General features: G+C 47.1%; 1 protein-coding gene across 3 annotated transcripts in view; it reads left to right on the forward strand.

Annotated features, from left to right (window-relative positions):
• The first annotated feature begins 13,824 nt into the window (after positions 1 to 13,824).
• Positions 13,825 to 21,204, forward strand: part of GSS (glutathione synthetase) — a 34,372-nt gene continuing 26,992 nt past the window's right edge. The window contains exons 1-2 of one of the 3 annotated variants that reach the window (XM_082645067.1): positions 13,825 to 13,893; positions 16,583 to 16,717. In XM_082645067.1, coding sequence (XP_082501193.1) covers positions 16,589 to 16,717 — 129 coding nt within the window. In that variant the 5' untranslated portion in view covers positions 13,825 to 13,893; positions 16,583 to 16,588. Of the gene's footprint in view, positions 13,928 to 13,994; positions 14,131 to 16,582; positions 16,718 to 21,204 lie in introns of those variants that run through there. The other 2 variants (XM_082645068.1, XM_082645069.1) reach the window with 2 other exon arrangements.

Raw genomic sequence — 21,204 nt, forward strand, 5'->3', positions numbered from 1 at the left:
TAGCCCCAGAAAAGGCTGTCGGGGAGGGCTGGACCTCAGGCTTTCTAGTCTGTGTCTCCAGGCCCCCAGACCCAGGTGGCCCTGAATACGTCTATGACTGCCCTCAAAAACTCATATGCTGTCCACCAGCCCCCACTTACACCAGGGAACCTTGGGCCTGGCTAGGAAGAGAGTTGGAGGGAAGAAGCAGGAGTCAGGGAAGAGAGTAAAGTGGCCAAAGATAGAGATTGGAAGTCTTAGTATGTAGGGGGCTAGAGCCAAGCTGGGCACCAGGGTCTAGGTGTCCCCACTTCCTCTCCACCAAAGACCTCAGATCAGCAGTTGCCAAGAGTCCTGGAACCCACAGCTTAGTAGCAGCCAGACTGATGAGGCAAAGCCCGGAAGGGGCATAGTACCTGTGGCGTCTCCTCTTCCAGCCCAAAATGCCAGTAGAGGAGCTGAGTATTGGAGAAAGCAAGGGCAGGCAGGTAGGCAGAAAGGATGTAACTTGGGAGCCACCCCAGCCCCAAATATATCTGCCAGCAATGCACCCCAGTGCCTGGAAGTCCTTCTTTGGATAAAGACATTGAAGGACTCTGTGAAGGAGGGAGGGACACATGAATTCAATTCAAGATGCATCTGACAGCTTCTCTTATGTGTCCAGGATGGGAACACAACACTCACTGTCCAGGAAAAAAAAGTGATGCTCAAGGAGGAGGTCAGAACGGAGGAGTTTGAAGGATAAAAGACTGTGGCACGTGCTATGAAGGCACCACGCAAAGTAGTGCTGTGGAGGGTAACGGGGGTGTAACTCTCCTCAGGTTAGTCAGAGAGGGCCTCTCTGAGGAGGTGACATTTAAGGCAAGACCTGAAGGATAAGACGGAGCCGGTTAGGTGAAGAGCTGGGGGAAGGATATTCCAACCAGGAGGAACAGTAAATACAAAAGCCGAAGCATAGCTTGATGTGCCTGAGGCCCTGTCACAGTGCTAGTGCCGCTGGGGTAGGAAGGTGGGGAAGGTTTTGCAAGGTGGGGTTAGACAGGTAGGCAGGGGCTGGGTCACCGGGACTCTTGGAGGACTTTATTCCAAGGGCAAAGGGGAGCTGTTAGGGCAGGAGAATAAGTGGTGAAGGTTATTAATGATCACTCTGGCTGCCATACAGAGAATGGACTGGAAGGAGTAGGAGATGCCACAGGCAGACCAGTGAGCAGGCTGTGGCCATCCAGGGAGAGGCACTGAAGGTAGAGGACAGGAGACGGAGAGCATGAACCTGAACTCCAAGCCCAGAGCAGCCACACGGGCACAAAGGGAGGTGAGGCTGGACGGAGCAGTTGGGACTGGAGTGTGAAGGGCTTCAAAAGCCAGATTAGGATTTGGTTCTTTATCCTGCAGGAGTTGGGGAGCCATCAAAGGCATTTTTATTTATTTTTTTCATCAAAGAGCTCAGAGCAAGAGCATTTGACAGTGTGTTCAGATTTATGTGTTCTCAAGAGCCCCATGACAGCTGGTGTGGAGGATGGACTGCAGGGGCGAGACCGGGGCAGGAAGACTTAGGAGGCGGCTGCCATAAGGGTCTAAATTCGAGGTGGTGAGGCCCAAAGAGGGGCCTCCACCCTGGCACCCCGGGGGGGGGTGCCCCTGCTCGTCCAAGGCTTGTCCCCCTCCTGGGGCCGTGGGCAGCTGCAGAGGGCCCGAGTGGGCCCCGGCTCTGATGCTCCTAGCAGAAAATAGGATGAGGGCAGCCAAAAGGCATCAGGGCTGTTTATCCGGTGGAGAGACGCCTCAGCATGGATTTATGGCTGAAAGGTTACTGGGGGGAGGGGATGGGGGGGACCAGCTGTCCCCCATCCTCACAAAGGGCAAACAAAGGAGGGAACTATGGCCTCCACTGCAGCAAGAGGGAGAGAGGTTAGACACATGAGGAATATGTCCTGACAGGCATCAGAGGATGAAAGGGCCCTTCAGGGATCATGCAAACCAACTCTCTCATTGGGCAGCTGGGGAAACGGAGGCACAGAGGAAGAAGCAGGTCCATGCCCCAGGTCACATACCGAATTAAAGCTACGACTAGACACAGCAGCACAACGTCTTCCTTTCAAAGATCTCAGGGGTCTCCCAGAGCGCTCCCCAAAGCATGTTCCTTCAACTGCCTCGGAAGAATCTGGGGTGTGGCTCTCCCAGAGAGAAGTGTGCTTGTGTAGCCCTCCCAGAGCCCCAACCAGTCTCTGGGTTTATGGCGTTTGGTGCGAGCCTCCTGTATCTCTCAAGGGTCTTGGTCTTTCTGTGTTACCCTGTCTCTCTCTGCCCTCTGAGACTCTATTTCTTTGTCTTGGCCTCTGACTCAGTCTCTGTAGAGCTGAGCTAGGCTAGACCAATCTCCCACTCCCAGGGGGCCCTCACTGGTAAAGTACCCCCACGTAGACAACGCTTGGGCCCAGTGCCCAGGCTGGAACAGGTGACAGCAGCTGTGGATCTATCTATAGCTCCCCTGCCCTTCAATTGTTCCCAACATCAAACAATGGTTGGGCCCTGGATTAGAGGCACCCCCCAGCAGCCCTGCTGAAATGGATCCCGGGGGCAGGGGATGAGGCTTACGAGGGCCACACTGTGATCTCTCGTGTCTACTTCTGTCTGGGTCTCCATGTTCCTACCTATAGCTCTGGGCTCTAAGGCCTTCCAGCTCAGAGGCTGAGTGAGTGAAGGACCGGTGGATAAGGGACAGGGTGTGTGTGAACAGCAGACGGTATACAGGCATGTGAGTGACACGTGGGTTTCCCTCCTCCTACCTTGGTTGACAGACACTCATGGGCACTGGGATGCCAGTTCCATGAGGGCAGAGACCTAGTCTTTTATTCTTTGCTGCAGACCAGCCTGAGCCTGGCCATGGCACGTGTTCAATATATAGTACATCTCTGACCTTGGCCCTTAGGAAGAGCAAGGGTGTGCTGCGTAGTGACATGACATAAGTGTGAGCAGCAGTACGGAGCAGTGATGAAGAATACCTTATCTAACGTCAGACTGCCTGGGACTGAATCCTGGCTCTGCCAAATACCAGCCATGAAACCGTGGAAAATCACTTAACCTCTTAACAATGGAGATTTGTACAAAGTACCCACCACATAGGATTCGGATGAGCAATATATGGGTTAAAACATCCCAAGTGCTTAGAACAGTGCCTGGCACATAGCGGAGACTCATGATGTAACGTGGGTTTCCCTCATATTATATTGTTATTTACATTATTGTTGTTACTTTAAAGATATCTCGTTAGGGGCTTCCGTGGTGGCGCAGTGGTTGAGAATCCGCCTGCCAATGCAGGGGACACGGGTTCGAGCCCTGGTCTGGGAAGATCCCACATGCCGCGGAGCAGCTAGGCCCGTGAGCCACAACTACTGAGCCTGCGCATCTGGAGCCTGTGCTCCGCAACAAGAGAGGCCGACATAGTGAGCAGCCCGTGCACCGCGATGAAGAGTGGCCCCCGCTTGCCACAACTAGAGAAAGCCCTTGCACAGAAATGAAGACGTGACACAGCAAAAATAAATAAATTAATAAAGTCCTACCCCCAACATCTAAAAAAAAAAAAAAAGATATCTCATTAAACAAAAAAAGGGAGGAGCAGAGAGGAATAGGTGGCTGGAGGCTAGGAAAGGGATAGACTGATATTTTTTCCTTGTGTATCCTTCTATACCTTTGAATTTTGAATCATGTCTGTGTATTACCTATTTCTTAAGTGTTTGCTCAATGAATAAAGGTCACTTCCAACATATCGACCCTTAAAAAAGCAAGCCCCTACTCTGTGCCAGAGGGGAGGGCCTGGAGGAGGGCGGGTCCTCAGGGTGTGGGCTCAGTGCCCTCAGCCCTGGGTCTGAGTCCCTGGGACACCCTCTGTCCTCCAACCCAAAGGTGGACAAGATGTATCCATGCAAAATCATCCCAGAGCAAACTGTAAGCCAGAAGGAAGGCTTCCCAGTTTCTAGGCCAAGCAGCAGGGGTGGAAGGGGCAGTGGAAAAAGGCTCCTGCCCTCTTCCCTGGCCCCAGCCCCCAACTCTTCAGCCCAAGCTATTCTTAGAACCCAGATAATGCCAGCAGTTGCTGCTGCTCATATCAGCTTCCAGAGCCACCCGGTCCTGAGAGGCCCAGTGCTGCCCCCACCCCCAGAACGCTGGCCTCTCTGCAAGGTATGGGCGTCCTGCTCACTCTATCCACCGTATCCCGCAGGCCACTGCAGGTAGGTAAGAGGACTGGGTGGTGGGCCCCTCCAAGACTTCCCTTGCCAGGCAGCCAAGTGGAAATAGGAAGAGCTAAAGGACACCCTAGGGCATGGGCTGACCCCTGGAGGTCACCATCCAGATAGGCTGACCCGACCTCAGCCTCCAACTATGCTCAGAATATGAATGAAAGGGCTGGGGGCTCCGGACATGGGTTAGCCTGGGGAGCTGGGGGGGTGGGGAGAGTGGAAACAGCAGCAGAGGGAAAGCCTGGGAGGGTCAGTGTATAGGGGAGGGAGGACGCTAAAAAAAAGGAGGAAGAGATGGCAGAAGAGGGTCTGATGGCTCTGGCTCCAGAGTCAGACTGCCCAGCTCTGCCCCTTATTTGCTATGTGACCTTGACCTTTTCCTGTTGGAGCTTCAATTTCCATCATAAAATGAGCATAACCTTATTCCATTGGGTTGTTAAGCAGAGTCAAGGAAATAATGTATGTAAAGAGCTTAGCCTGTGCCTGATATATACAAGCCCTATGTAAATGTCTGACGACATTATCGTTGACTCTGTTTGAGCAGGCAATGGTTCTTTTTTAGCCTTGCACCTGCAGGGACTAGGCTGGGCACATGTTAGGACTGCCTCTTTGAGTCCTTGCGCTGCCATTTACAAGCTAAGTGACCGTGAGCTAGTTACTTAACCTCTCTGAGCCTTGGGTCCTTCGTTGCAAAATGGATATACGAAGAGTACCTGCCTTATAATGTTGCTGAGAGATATAAATGAACCAGAGTGCTTAGCCCACAGTAAGAGATCAACAGTGTGAACACGCCAGCCCTGTGGTGATGTGTATGTTGGGGTAGTCTGGCGGGGAGGCCTTGGGTCTGCCACTCTGGGGATGGAATTTGAGGTAGTGCCCAGGGCAGCCAACATTCTGGAAGAGACATCCTTGTGGGCATACCACGTGGAAGGAAAGTCCCAGGGTCTTATAAGACCACAGCCACCCCACTGCCAAAATCCTGCGCCAAAGCCTTGGCCCTGCCTCGGGTCTCAGGATCAAGACAGGCTTGTCCCAGCCTATGTCAGCTTCCCGTTTTGTTGAGTTCAACAAACACTCTCTGATGCCACCCAGATTGGGACTGGTTGTAGGCTTGCTCCTAAGGAGGAGTCTGTCTGGTAGAGTGGAGACTGGGGGAAGAACTCTCAGAAGACCAATCAGAGGTAGAGTGGGATGGTGGGGTGAGGTTGTGTCTCTGCCCTCGTGATCATGGTCAGTCAGCTTGGTAGGTGAAGGGCAGAGAGAGGCTCAATGAGTTGGGATTGGAAACCAACCCAAACGGTCTACCCTGGGTATCGTGAGGTGTGCAGGGTGACCCTGCGCTCTCCCACATCTCAGGGTATACTGCAAACCTCTCTGAGAATCTGCACGTTGCTAACTTAAGGGTGAGAGGTCTCCTTGAGCACAGCCCTCAGTGTTTTTTTTTTTAATGGGTTGAAAATGTTGTTATTACAAATATCTCTATTTTCCTACCTAATTCTTTGGGCCTTAAATGTCATTTTCCAATTGAAATTTTTGAGATAATTGTAGAGTTACAATAATTTATAAGAAATAATCCAGGACTTCCCTGGTGGCATAGTGGTTAAGAGTCCACCTGCCAATGCAGGGGACACGGGTTCGAGCCCTGGTCCGGGAAGATCCCACATGCTGCGGAGCCACAAAGGCCATGCACCACAACTACTGAGCCTGTGCTCTAGAGCCTGCGAGTCACAGCTACTGAGCCCACGCGCCACAACTACTGAAGCCCGTGCGCCTACAGCCCGTGCTCCGCAACAAGAGAAGCCACTGCAATGAGAAGCCCACGCACCACAACAGAAGAGTAGCCTCCGCTCGCCGCAGCTAGAGAAAGCCTGTGCACAGCAATGAAGACCCAATGCAGTGAAAAATAACTAAATAAAATAAATGTATAACAACAACAAAAGAAAGTGTAAATTGGAATCACCCTATATTAAAAAAAAAAAAAAAAAAAAGAACCATCTTCCCCAGGGGCCTCTCACTCTGCTCCCTGCTGCCTTCTCCAAGCCAGGCCCAGTGGATATTGTGACTTGTGTTTCTCAGCTACCCAAGCCTGGGCAAGCTTCTCCTTTCTTTGCTGTCCTGGGTTTAGCTGAGCCAGGCTAACAATACAGCACAGTGCTTAAGAGTTCTGGAGTCAGACTGCCTGGGTACAAACCTGCAGTTACCCTGTCCCTTTGATTCTCTGTTCCTCATCTATAAAGCGGGAATAATAACAGCACCTACTCCACAGGGAATTCAATAACACCTATCAAAAGAAAAAGGTACAATGCCTCGCATATGTGTTCAATACACAATCCTTACTATTATTTTTCTTATTATCATCATCATCATCCCCAAACTCAGGGAAATACAGGGACTTCCCTGGCGGTCCAGTGGTTAAGATTCTGAGCTTCCACTGCAGGGGGCACACGTCCGATCCCTGGTCAGGGAACAAAGAGCCCGCATGCCGTGAGGTGCAGCCAAAAAATAATAAAAATTAGAAACAAACAAAACAAAACAAAAAACCAAGGGAAATACATACCACCAATACAGAGACCATGAGAAGGTCCTCAAGAAAGGGTGATTCCTAAGACCATGGGACCCCATTCTCATCATTACACGATTCCCTTCTGGCTTCTCTCTAGCTCCCTCCCTTCTTGGTGAAAGTGTGGGGAGATGGAAGGGCAAGACTATAGCCTCTGCCTGGGGTAAGGCTCCCATTGCTGGTTTCAAGGTGACAACTGCCTTTCCCCATATATATAGAGTTGTTGGTCTCACCCAGTGCTTCCTAGCTCCAGGGTCTCCCTACAAACAGCTGGCAGTCTAGGCCCAGAGCCATGCCATCCTCTAGCCACAGGAAGAATAGAGGGTCATCTCCTCATCAAAGAGCTGAATCCATTCTACTTTCATGCCATCCACCCAACCATGCAAATATTTACTGAAAAATAAACTTTGCTATTAATCTGGGAAATACTAATGAGATATCATTTCACACCCACTAGCCTGGCAAAATCAAAAAAGCTCAACAACACTGAATCTTGATGAGGATGCCAAATAAGGGCAATTCTAATACATTCCTGGCAGAAGTGCAAATATGTAAAACCACTTATGAGAGTAATTTTGTATTATCTAGTAAATCTGAATATGCCCATGACCTTCAACATATTGCACAAGGAGGCACATATTAGACTGTTTACCCTTTGTAATAGCAAAATAGCAGAGACAACCCCAAAGGATCATTCATAGGAGAAAAGGTAAATGAAATGTGGTATTTTTATGCAATGAAACCTATAGAGCAGTGAAAACAAATGAACTAGTTACTCTTATCAACATGGATGAATCTCCCAACATAAGGCTGAATGAGAAAATCAAGCTGCACAAGAACACACGTTACCATTTAAAGTCCCCCAAACAGGAAAAACAGTATCATATTTTTTTTTAGAAACACACACCTAGTAAAAGGACTAAAAATGCATACGACCTACCTCACCCCATATACAAAAATTAATTAAAAATGAATCAAAGACCTAAATGTAACAGCAAAACCCATAAATCTCACAGAAAAAGACAGGTGTGAGTCTTCATGATTTTGGATTAGGCAATGGTTTCATAGATATGACACTCTAAACATAAGCAACCTAAGAAAAAAAATAGATGAATTAGATTACATCAAAATTAAAAACATTTGTGCTTCAAAGGACACTATCAAGGGGTGGGATAGGGAGGGTGGGAGGGAGACGCAAGAGAGAGGGGACATGGGCATGTATGTATACGTATAGCTGATTCACTTTGTTATACAGCAGCAACTAACACAACAATGTAAAGCAATTATACTCCAATAAAGATATTTTTAAAAACCCCGATTTCTTCAATACAAAGAGGCTGCATAAAATATATAGATATTTCCCCCCCAAAAAAAGACAACATCAAGAAACTGAAAAGAAAACCCACAGAATGGGAGAAAATATTTGCAAATCATATATCTGATAAAGGTCTGGTATCCAGAATATATAAAGAATTCTTAAAACTCAATAATATTTTTGCCCTTAAAATGGGTAAAAGGTTTTAATAGACATTTCCCCAAAGGATATATACAAATGGCCAATAAGCACACGAAAACACGCTCAATATCATTAGTCATTAGGGAAATGCAAATTGAAACCGTAATAAGATACCACTTCACACACATTAGGATGGTCATAATCAAAGAGATAAGTGTTGGTGAAGATGTAAAAATTGAAACTCTCATACATTGCTGGTGGGAATGGAAAACAGTGCAGCCACTTTAGAAAACAGTCTGGCAGTCTCTCAAAAAGTTAAACATAGAGTTACCATATGACCCAGCAAGTCCACTTATATAACCAAGAGAATTGAAAACATATATCCACACAAAAACTTGTCCATAGCAGCATTATTTATAGCAAAAAGCAGAAACAACCCAAATGTCCACCAAGTGATGGATAAACAAAACGAGCTGTATTCACACAATGGAATACCATACCATAAAAAGGAATGAAATATTGATTCATACTACAACATGGATGAACCTTGAAAACATTATGGTAAGTGAAAGAAGCCAGACACAAAAGACCACATACAGGATGCCATTTATAGTAAATGTCCAGAATAGGCAAATCCATAGAGTCAGAAAGCAGATTAGTGATTGCCGGGGCTGGAGACAGGGAGGAATGGGGGAGTGACTGATAATGAGTATGGGGTTCCTTTTGGGGGTGAAAATGTTCTAGAATTAGATAGTGGTGATGGTTGTGCAATCCTGTGAACACACTAAAAGCCACTAAATTGTACACTTAAGTAGGTTGAATTTTATGATATATGAATAAAAAATGGCATAGAATAATAAACACCAAACTCAGGAGACTCTTAACTTCGCTAGGGGTTGGGGAGGTGCGGTTGTAGAGGGGCACACCGGGGGCCTTCAGCTATATTAGCAGTTTTTATTTCGCAAGCGGGGTGGTGGGTATATGGGTGTCTGTTATACTAACCTTTATACTTTTCTCAATGTTTTTATAATAAATAAAATTTAAAAGCATTTACTGAGTGTCAAGTAGGACCAGGCACTGGGCTACCTGGGTGGTATAATGGTGAGTAAAATTGGATCTCACCCTGCCCAAAAGGAAGTAGATAAAGATAAGTAGTGGGACTTCCCTGGTGGTCCAGTGGTTAAGAATCTGTCTTGAGGGTTTCCCTGGTGGCACAGTGGTTAAGAATCCGCCTGCCAATGCAGGGGACACGGGTTCGAGCCTTGGTCCGGGAGGATCCCACATGCTGCAGAGCAACCAAGCCCGTGAGCCACAACTACTGAGCCTGTGCTCTAGAGCCCACGAGCCACAACTACTGAGCCCATGTGTCACAACTACTGAAGCCCATGTGCCTAGAGCCCGTGCTCCACAACAAGAGAAGACACCACAATGAGAAGCCCGTGCACCGTAACGAAGACCCAACACAGCCAAAAATAAAAAAAAATTAAAAAAAAAGAATCTGTCTTGCAATGCAGGGGATGCCAGTTCGATCCCTGGTTAGGGAACTAAGATCCCACATGCCACAGAGCAACTAAGCCCTCGCGCTGCAAATACTGAGCCGACGTGCCACAACTACAGAGCCCATGCCCTCTGGAGCCCGCAAGCCACAACTAGAGAGCCCGTGCACCACAACTAGAGAGCCCACACGCTCTGGAGCTCCCAAGCCACAACTAGAAAGAAGCCCATGCACCACAACGAAGAGCCCGAGCGCCGCAATGAAAGATCCTGTGTGCCGCAACTAAGACCCAATGCAGCCAATAAATAAATAAAATTTTTTTAAACCAACGGATAAGTAGTAAGCGGAAAAGAGGGGCTATAAGTAAGTCATCGCTCCTTTCTGGGTTCCTGTTTCCTCATGGATGAAATGAGAGCTGGACTAGAAGCTTGTTGATAGAAAGTCTCTGAGGATCCTGGGTGCTGAGGAATGTCTCCCCTTTATCAGCCCACAGCCTCAAGAATTCATCGTGCACGATGAGCACACAGGCCCTAGAGTCAGTGCTGGTGCCATCAATCACCCGAAGTGGGCCTAAGGCAAAGCCCAACTGAGTCTGTTTCTTCTCAGTAAAATAGAGACAGTAACTTCTCCCTCCCAGGATTACTGGGGCGTGTAAATGAGATAACACATGTAAGGTGTCCGGGATAGGCCTGGCACACAGTAAATCCTCAACACATGGACGAGTCCTCCCTTTGATTCCAAAGGCATTTCCTGAGCAGCATGGCTCGGCCAGGCCTGTGGTAGGTAGGGGCTGGAAGACACAGGAATTCCACTCTGAACGGCCAAGAAGTGGCCCCAGCCAGGTGTGGAGACAGCCTCATAATTCCAGGCAGAGTGATGTCATTGCTAAAAAGAGAGCAGCCACGTGCACAAATGCAGACCTCCGTGCAATGCAGACCCTGGGACAACACAGATGTCCCAGTCAAGAGGCCCAGTCTAGGCTTGGCCAGAGGCCCTTACAGGGGGAAAGGCAACATACAAAGAGATTGGCCTCCACTCACACTGCAGTGCAGCCCTCCTTGCCTTTTTCTCAAACTAATTTAGACTCAAATGTTCCCACAAACCCAACAGAGTTTGCAATGGATTCAGAAGTCAGCTTTGGGAAGCCTGAGCTCGTGGCACATCCCAAGGTACGTGTGTAGGTGCACAATGGCTAAGAGTGTAAAGCTGCATGATCTTCGGCAAGTCAGGGCATTTCTTCAAGCCTCCAGTCCCCAGCTGTAAAATGGACATGATAACAGTACTCACCTCACAGGTTTGTGGTGAAAGTGAGATAACAACTGTAAAGCCAGCAGCCAAGTACCCGGCCGGCACTTAATGAGCAGATCAAATAAAGATTAGTTATTGTTAGAAAAAAACCGAAAAGCAGATTCCATTTTGAAAGTGAGGGGAGTGGGATTCAGAGAGGTGAGAAGTCTTGCCCATAGTCACACTGATAGTTTGTGGAGTCAGAATTTGAACTCAGGTCGGAGACATCAAAGGCTCAAGACATCATACACTCACCCTGCTCCAAAATCTTCAGCAGCTTCCCTGATGTCCACTAAAGGGAATCTATCCTTGCCATGGAGGGAGGAACCAGCAAAGGCTTGAGGCCAGAAAGACCTCGGGCAAGTTCCCTAATCCTGGGTTCCTTGATCTTGGATCCCTGAGTAGGCCTGAAGAGGTCTCTGAATTCCCCCACATGGTCTGCTAAAAGTTTGTGTCTAATGGAAATTCTCAAAGGAGCCTATGGCCTCAAAAGTAACAAACGACTGACTTGACCTCACTTCCCATGTTTTCTTATCACCCAATGGAGATACAGTACCCACCTGGAAAGGCTGTGAGGGGATCAAATGAGATAGTTTATGAGAAGCACCTGAAACATCCCAAGCTTTCACTTAATGTTGGTTTCCTTCCCTTCCTCCCTCCCCAGCTTATTTCCATCAGTCGGCAAATATTATTGAGTATCTACTATTCCAGGTGCTGGGGGTAAAGTGGTGACCAAGACAGATATTGCCCCTGTTTTCATGGAGCTCACATTCTAGTGGAGGGAAACACATAAAATTAATAATTTCACATACTAATAAGTGCTATGTAGAAAATACACAGGAAAATGTGATACAGGCTGATCAGGTGGGGATGTCATCTGAGAAGGAAACATCTGAATGACAAGAAGGAGCCACTTATGCCAAGATTTAGAGGAAAAGCATCTGGGCAGAGGGAGCAAGAAAGGCAAAGCCTTGCTGGAAACATCTTTGGCCAAGAGCCCCTCACTTCCAGTCCCACCACAAACTGGATCCCCTTGAACAAGTCACATAACTTCTGAGGCTCAACTGCCACATCTACAAAATGCGAATGAAAATACCTTACCTGCCACAATGTGAGAGGACACAACCAAAGGGGTGTTAAGGTCTGGGATCCTCCCCAAATCTCACAAATAGGCACATGATACACATCATTTGGCACCCATCTTGGAAGAGGAGAACCTGCACAGAGAACCCTGGGTCATGATTTTTTATTTTTAATTTCATGCTGCCCTAGAAATAGCTCCCTTTGTTCCTTGTTAGCCCAGTGGGATCTTCACTGTGGCATGTGGGCTTCTTAGTTGTGGCATGTGGGCTTCTTAGTTGAGGCATGCATGCAGGAGGATCTAGTTCCCCGACCAGGGATCCAGCCCGGTTCGCCTGCATTGGCAGCATGCAGTCTTACCCACTGGACCACCAGGGAAGTCCCACATACTTTATTTAAGGAGTTGGAAACATCCTGTACCCTGGATTGGGCTGCTGATTTATAATCAGTCGGAGTTCTCTCTCCTAAATATCTCTTTAATCTGTCCCCTTCTCTCCATCTGCTCGGCCCCGCCTCATCATCTCACACCTTAACTACCTCTGAGATCTCTCTCTGGCCTTGGTCTCCCCACTTACAAACCATTTGCCATGCTGTAACCAGCACCTAACACACCATGTCTCCCTCTTCCTTAATATCCTTAGACAACTCATTGGACAAATGTTAAACTTCTTAACCTAGCATCCAAGGCTCCCTCCCAAAGACCGAGATCCTAAAAGCCTGCTCCAACCCCCAGACCCTCCTCAGTATCTACACCAAACTCCTCATTGTCTCTAAAACAAGACTAGCCACATTCAGAATTATTTGCCTTCGCTGTTTCTGCTCCTGCTACTTGGTACACTAGCCCCTTTCCTGCCTCTAACCTCCACCCCTACTTCCTTCACTGTTTACACATGCTTACCTGTCCTTCAAGACCCCAAAAGCCTTCCCTACTTCCCCAGAAAAACACTGTTTACCTGTCTACCTTTTTAATCAGATGTGAACGCCGGGGCTCTGTCTTATTCATGGTTAATTCCCCAGAGCCCAGACTGATAAATTCAGTTTAATTAAAATTCATATCAGGTGCTTCAGACTGAGAAGAATCCTATCACAATCCAGAAAGAAGGAACACTTAAAGAACTGGGGAGCTGCCAAGGGGTGAGATGGAGGTAGGGATAAAAAAATCTGCATTAAAAAAAAATTGCACCAGATCCTGATGCAAGTGATATTGGACATTTTGTGAAATACTGGATCACCCTCAAACGTCCCTAACTTTAAAACTGCTGGAAAAATGAAATTACTTTCCTTTTGCCATTAAGTCTTTTCCTGCAGCTCTCCCAGGGTTGGAGAAATCGGGTGTTCCTTTCTGGGACCCAGCTGGGTTCCAACACTGGCTCAGCCTTTAACGTGTTATGGGACCCTGCGCTGGGCTCTGTCTCTGTCTCTGGGCCTCTATTACCACACCCACTACCATCAACTGTGTGTCCCCAAGGTAGTGACTGTCCCATTCTGAGTATCAGTTTCCCCATCTTGCGTCGGAAGTCAGCAGTTCTGACGCCCTACGAGCTTTAGCTTTGCAAATCCGTAGCTCCCGGCTGACCCAACACGACTCGTCCTTTCCTTCCCAAGGTGCTGTTCCAAAGCTGCCCTCACACGGACCGCCCCTTCCCAGCCACCGTCCAGCTCCGGGGCTCTTTAAGCCCTGCCCGGGAAGGGGGGTGGGGCGCGCAAGCGCGTTGGATCACATAGAGGCCCCGCCCCCTGAAGCTCCGGTAAAGGCGCGAGGGCGCCTGAGTACGGAGAGCGGCAGGACGACGAACGAGTAGGTTGGGGCACGGCAACGGCGGCCGGCAAGGGTCACGTTTCTTCGGGAGGAAGGCCATGAGGGAGGGGTCTGTCAGAGATTGGAGCCCCGGAGACCAGGAGATGTCGCAGCTCATACCCATGGCAGGGACCTAGAAGCTGGTGTCCAGTGAGGGGGTGGGGCTGGTGCGTCTTGACTGCAGATTTCCTAGATCTCCTGACTCCACATTGTGCTGGTGTCGGGCACTCGGTGCCGGTGAGACTAGAGCCGGAGTTTGTTTTTTTTTAAACAACAAAAGTGGAAGCGATTAGAACCAAACTTTGCCTCTAGTGGGAGCGAGCGGGCTGTGAGGTGGGGCAGGCCTGGGCAGGAGACCGTGTTGTTGCCCCGGGCCTCACGCAGGCATTGGCCTCGCCCTTGGCTTTTAAGTCCGACCGGGGTTTTCTTGTGGGAGTGTTAAGGCTTCTGGTGATCTGGCTCCAGTATGTCATTCATTCACCATTCTTTCATTTAACATTCATTGAATACAGTAGTAGGCGCTGGAGCTAGAGAAGTGATCAAGAAACACTATTCCCAATGATACAGGGAAAATTAATGGGCCGTAGAAAGAAGCCCTGGGCGGGGAACAGGGACGGCTTCTGAAACTAAGTCGTGAGCGGTGGGGATTGTCCCAAAGAGAGACGACAGCAAATGCCAAGGCCTGGAAGCGGGAGACTAGCTGGTGTGTCCTGAAAATACATCACTCCGAATCTGTTTCGTGCCTAGGGAAGAGATGGTGGTAGGCGGAACCACGCCTCTTAACGGTGAAGGTGGAGAGAAATCAAGGAATTCAGAGTACTGTATACTGAGATAGATCCACAGGATTTGGGGAGAATGGGGTGTAGGAAAGACGTATGTACAAGGCTTGGGTGCCTGGGTCGGGTTCATCAAGAGTAGGAGCAGATTTATGGGGAGACGCTCAGTAAGCAGTTGGATATTCTCCGTTGAAGGTCAGGAAAAGCACTGCAGTGAAGTTATAGATTCCAGTGTCATCAGCAAAACAGAAATAAAGCCACAAGAAGGATTGAGACTGTAGAATGAGAAAAACAAAGGGCCCAATTATCACTTCTCATAGTAATTATTTTTGTCTTATCTTTCTTTGCATCCTCAGTCAGGGTCCTGGCATTAGACGCCAATCAGTGTTTGTGCCAGCTAAACAAAAACCCAACAGCAGGCGGAGATGATAGAATCCCAGAGTTGTGAAGAGATGGGGGCCAATGGAGGGTTCCATTGCTCTAATGTCAGAGTCACAGGTTCTAGTCTTGGCTCTGCCACCAGGCTGCTGGTTGACTTCTGACAAGTCTTCTACTTGTAAAGTAGGTACAGCCAAAAAAGAAGCTCCCATGTATAGAGCTTCAAACACTGCTAAGGAACTACACACAGGTTTTTTTTTCATTTAATCCACATGGTGACCTTATTTATAAAGGAAGTAATTATTATGGATTCAAACCCAGGTCTGACTGACCTCAGAGCTTTGTTCTCTACTATACGTATGCCCTTATCTGTGTCTCACCTGACAGGGTTGTTGTCAGGACCCTCTTGAAATCACATGCTCATTCTTTCAAAACATTGTGCTGAGGCCGACAGACTATCATTATTGGTCTAGCACCAGTTCTGTCATGGGGAGTGGGGGATGGAGCTGAATGTGATAGAGGTTACTTGTCATTCTCCAGCTCTCTTCCTGGGACCACTGAGCTGGGCAGCTATGTTCTAATGACTGGTGTTTCCAGATTTTTATCCAGATTTTCTTACACCCCTGGGGCCTGCTGCAAAATCAGTGAGTGTCAAAGTGTGAGCTGGTTCACCCTGTGTGTCTCTGGCAGCCAGTTGGACTCCTCCTATTACATTGGGCACTTGGGTTTCAATGATTTCTATCCTCCTAATATGATTTCTCAAGAATATTTTCTGTCTTTTGGTTCTATGATGATAGATGTCCATACAAGTAATGTAATCATTTCCTGCTAGTGAGTTTGCCTCTGATTAGTATGAGGAAGGAGTTCACCTTATTTGCATTTAATAGTATTCCACAAAGAGCTCCTTTCCCCCACTCCCACATAATTTATTTGAAACCTGCCGACATGGGTTGTTGGAGCTAGAAAGGAAATTAATAATATATTGCAGCAGTTCCCGTCCCAGGAAAATTTATTAAAAATACAGAGCTTCAGCCCTTCCCTCCTCTCAGGCCTCTTGAATCAGAATCTCTAGTAGGGCCCAGGAATCTGTATTATTTTCCAAGCTCTCCAGAATATTCAGCCGGTTTGGAAACCATGGTCTACCCCAGACCCCTTGTTTCGCAGGTAGAGAAACTGCAGCTCTGGGAGGAGAAAGAACTTGCCACGATCACATATGTTATTAGTGCCTCTTTCTCCAATGGAAAGCATTGGGCTGGGAGTCCAGAGACCCGAGTTCAAATCCAACTTTTACTAGTCATTACCTTGGGCAAGTCATTTCATCTCTCTGAGCCTCCGCTTCCTTACTGTGAGAATAAGGCTGTCATTGGATTAGGACTCAAAAGAAAGAGTGTCAATGGAAATGCTTTGTCAAGCTTTCCATTTTGTGCTCATGGAAATTGTAAAGAACTGCCAGCCAGTGTTCACTCCCCTGTACCACACTGCCAGTTGCTGGGCCCCAGGCCATCTGTCAGCCCTTCTGTCTCCTTCTGTTGCAGGTCGGGATGGCCACCGGCTGGGGGAGCCTCTTGCAGGATGAACAGCAGCTGGAGGAGCTAGCAAGGCAGGCTGTGGACCGGGCCCTGGCGGAGGGAGTGTTGCTGAGGACCTCACAAGAGCCCAGCTCCTCGGATGTAAGCCCCTGACCCCTCCTCACAGCACTGACCACACTGCTTGGATCCTACTAGGCCCCTGCCAGGCTGGAGGCAGCTCCTTTGGATTATCTTTTTTTTCAATAACTAAAATTGATCTCTAGAAGTATGTAAAGTTAAAAAGCACCATGCTAGAGTAATCAAATTTAAGTCTGGGGCTTGAAGTGTGACTTAGGCAAGTTACATAGCCTCTCTCAGCTACAGTTTCTTCAAATATAAAAAGGAATAATAATGGGGCCTACCTCATGGAGTTGGTAAGAGAATTAGAAGGTAATTCATGTGAAGCACCTTGCCCAGTAAACTGTTATTTTTTAAGGCCCCCTAGTCACACTGCCTTCCCTGTAATTAGTTTGTGGTATATCCTTCCAGGTCTTTCTCTGTGCATTTACATACATATATATGTATATAAAGAAATACAGTTGACCCTTAAACAGTGCTGTGGTTAGGGGTGCCAGCCTTCTGCACAGTTGAAAATCTGCATATAACTTATAGTCGGCCCTCCATATATGCGGTTCCTCTGTATCCGAGGTTCAGCATCCATGGATTCAACCAACCTCACACTGCGTAGTACTGTAGCATCCACTATTGACAAAAATCTGCGTATAAGTGGACTTGTGCAGTTCAAACCCATGTTGTTCAAGGGTCAACTGTATATAGTTTTTAAAAGACAAATTGGATAATATATATTATGCTGTGATATACTTTTGTTTTCTTTTCATTTAACAGTCTGTCTTGAACTCTTTCCAACTCCCGCCGTAAAGGTCAGCTTCATTCTGATGCATAGGATTTCAAGTGTGAATGGATCACAGTTTAGCTTTCCTCTACTGATGGCTATTCTGGTGATTTCTAACGTTTTATGACTACAAATAGCCCTACAGGGAACGTCCACGTACATGCCTGTTTGGGCACCTGTATGAGTGTTTCTCTAGGGTTGATACATAAAAGTAGAACTGCTTAGTCTAAACCACATCTTTAAAAAATCTCATCCTTTAAAAAAGAGAAACTTTTAATTTTGTGACTAAGTAAGACATTTTCAGTCTTCAAAATTCAAAGGGTGTAAGAGTTTACAGTTTAACCCTCCCTTCCACATTCCCTAGCCACTCAGTTCTCCCTCCCTGAAGGCATCCCGTGTTTTAGTATTCTTGTTTATTTTTTTAGTTAGTTTACTCATAACAAGAAAATACGTATATATTCCTTTTCCCCATTTTTTACACAAAGAAGCATATTAGACAAGCTCTTCTAGCCTTAACATATACCTTATGATTATCCACATTAGTAACTAAGCCACATACTTTTTTTTTTTTTTGTGGTATGCGGGCCTCTCACTCTTGTGGCCTCCCCCGTTGCGGAGCACAGGCTCCGGACGCGCAGGCGCAGCGGCCATGGCTCACGGGCCCAGCCGCTCCGCGGCACATGGGATCCTCCCAGACCGGGGCACGAACCCGCATCCCCTGCATCGGCAGGCGGACTCTCAACCACTGCGCCACCAGGGAGGCCCAAGCCACATACTTTTTTTAAACAAATTTATAAATTTATTTATTTATGGCTGCTTTGCTTTGGGTCTTCATTGCTGCATGCAGGCTTTCTCTAGTTGCTGTGAGCGGGGGCTACTCTTCGTTGTGGCATGTGGGCTTCTCATTGTGGTGGCTTCTCTTGTTGTGGAGCATGGGCTTTAGGCGCGTGGGCTTCAGTAGTTGTGATACATGGGCTCAGTAGTTGTGGCTCGCGGGTTCTAGAGCGCAGGCTCGATAGTTGTAGTGCACGGGCTTAGTTGCACTGTGGCATGTGGGATGTGGGATCCTCCTGGACCAGGGCTCGAACCCGTGTCCCCTGCATTGGCAGGTGGATTCTTAACCACTGCACCACCAGGGAAGTCCAAAGCCACATGCTTTTTTTACCAAGTCACGTACTCTTTTGTCTCTGTGTGCCCAGAACCTAGTTAAGGGCCTGATAGAGAGTCCAAATTTAATAACTGTTTACTGAGGGCCAAGTGAATGAGAATGGCTGTCACCTAAGGTAGGCTGATATTATAAAAAGTCTGCCTCTGGCTTTGGGAATATAATTGCATGGTTTGTGAACTTCAGATTTTGTGAACTTCTTGTGTGAACCCATGATGAAGTACCTTCCACTCCGAGATTTTATTTCTTCTGTTAATCAATAGGTATTGTGTGCAGGTCAAACAGCTGGTCCTTCTGGAAGTCAGTGGAGCCTAGAAAAGGCACAGTCCTCAGTGAGATTTCCAGTCCAGAGAAAAAAGACAGGAAATGTGTGTATGTGTATGTATGTGTGGGGGATTTCATTCCAAATCTTTACCAGGTGCCTGTTCTATGCCCAGCCATTCTAGGCACTGAAGACACAGGTGAGTCAGCCAGAGGTTCTGACCTCTGGAGCTCATGGTCTAGTTGGAGAATGTACCACAAGACAAAATTAAATAATGTCAGTTCTGGAGACTTCCATGGTGGTCCACTGGTTAAGACTTCACTTTCCAGTGTAGGGGGTATGGGTTCAATCCCTGGTCGGGGAGCTAAGATACCACATGCCTCATGGCCAAAAAACCAAAACATAAAACAGAAGCAATATTGTAACAAATTCAATGAAGACTTTAAAAATGGTCCACATCAAAAAAAAAAAAAAAAAAAAAAAAAAGGGCCCTCATCAGGGGCTTCCCTGGTGGCGCAGTGGTTGAGAGTCCGCCTGCCGATTCAGGGGACACGGGTTCATGCCCCGGTCCAGGAGGATCCCACATGCCGGGCAGCAGCTGGGCCTGTGAGCCATCGCCGCTGAGCCTGCGTGTCCGGAGCCTGTGCTCCGCGACGGGAGGGGCCACAGCAGTGAGAGGCCTGCGTACCAAAAAAAAAAAAAAAAAAAATGGTCCACATCAAAAAAAGTCTTTAAAAAAATAGGGCTTCCCTGGTGGCGCATTAGGGCTTCCCTGGTGGCGCATTGGTTGAGAGTCCGCCTGACAATGCAGGGGACATGGGTTCCTGCCCCGGTCCGGGAAGATCCCACATGCCGTGGAGCGGCTAGGCCCATGAGTCATGGCTGCTGAGCTTGCTCATCTGGAGCCTGTGCTCCGCAACGGAGAGGCCACAACAGTGAGAGGCCCACGTACTGCCAAAAAATAATAATAATAATAATGTCAGTTCTATGAAGAAATATAGGCCACCTGCTACACAATATTAGCTATCATTTATTGAGTATTTACTACCTGCCAGGCACTATTCTAAACATTTTGGAATCTCTAACTCATTTAATCCTCACCACAGCAGAGATGAGGAAGCCAAGGCCCAGAGAATTTAAGTAACTTCCCAGAGGTCGTTTAAATGGTGGTATAATTGGCAGAGCCAGAATTCAAATCCGAGGAGTTTGCCTCCTGAGTCCATGCTCTGAAATTACATTTTTTACTGCCTCTCCCAGGATACTGTATAGGACACCTGGAAGAAGGATCAATTCATTAGTAGTATTTGAACTATATCTTAAAAGACAAATCACAGAAAGGAACAGCATAGCAGAAGCCCCAAAGAAGGAAAAGGCAAAACATGTTCAAGAGAATGCAGCTGAATGCAAGGAACATAAGTGGATATAGTGGGAAAGAGTCAGGCCAAAGTCAGACAGCCAAGAGGCTTAGGGTACTGGGCAGAAGAGTGTGAACTTTATCCTGTAGATCAGGCCTACAGACCAACCACGTGCAGATTAAATAGTTGACTCCTGCAGTGTTTAGAGAGTTCATTTATTTTTTAAAATACATGACCAGTGTACAAAATTCAAAAGGGTATTCAGTGTAGAATAAGTCCTTCCTCCAGTAATGGTTTTCCCTCCCCAGAGGCAAGCATTGTTAACAGTTTTTTCACCAGATTGTCTTTAAAAAGTCAGAGCCAACATTTTTTTTTTGAAGTACAGTTGACTTACAATATTGTGTTAGTTTCAGGTGTACAGCATAGTGATTCAGTATTTTTGCAGATTATACTCCATTATAGGTTATTACAAGGGAATGGGTATAATTACCTGTGCTATACAGTATATTCTTGATGCTTATCTATTTTATGTATAGTAGTTTGTTTCTGTTAATCCCATACCCCTAATTTGTCCCTCCCCGCTTTGGTAACCACATATAGAAACCCCTTTGTTTTCTATGTCTGTGAATCTGTTTTGCATATACATTCATTTGTATTATTTTTTAGGTTCTATAAATAAGTGATATTATACAGAATGCTGATATCATACTGACTTATTTCACTAAGCCTAATCCCCTCCACTTTGTTGCAAATGGCAGAATTTCATCCTTTTTTATTGCTGAGTAGTATTCCATTGAATATATATACCATGTCTTCTTTATCCATTCATCTGTTGATAGATACTTAGGTTACTTCCATATCTTGGCTATTATAAATAGTGTTGCTGTGAACATTAGGGTGTATGTTTCTGAATTAGTGTTTTCATTTTCTTTGGATATATAGCCAGGAATGGAA

This window comes from Mesoplodon mirus, assembly GCF_964341445.2.
Source record: "Mesoplodon mirus genome assembly, chromosome: 15".
NCBI classification, from domain to species: Eukaryota; Metazoa; Chordata; class Mammalia; order Artiodactyla; family Ziphiidae; genus Mesoplodon; species Mesoplodon mirus.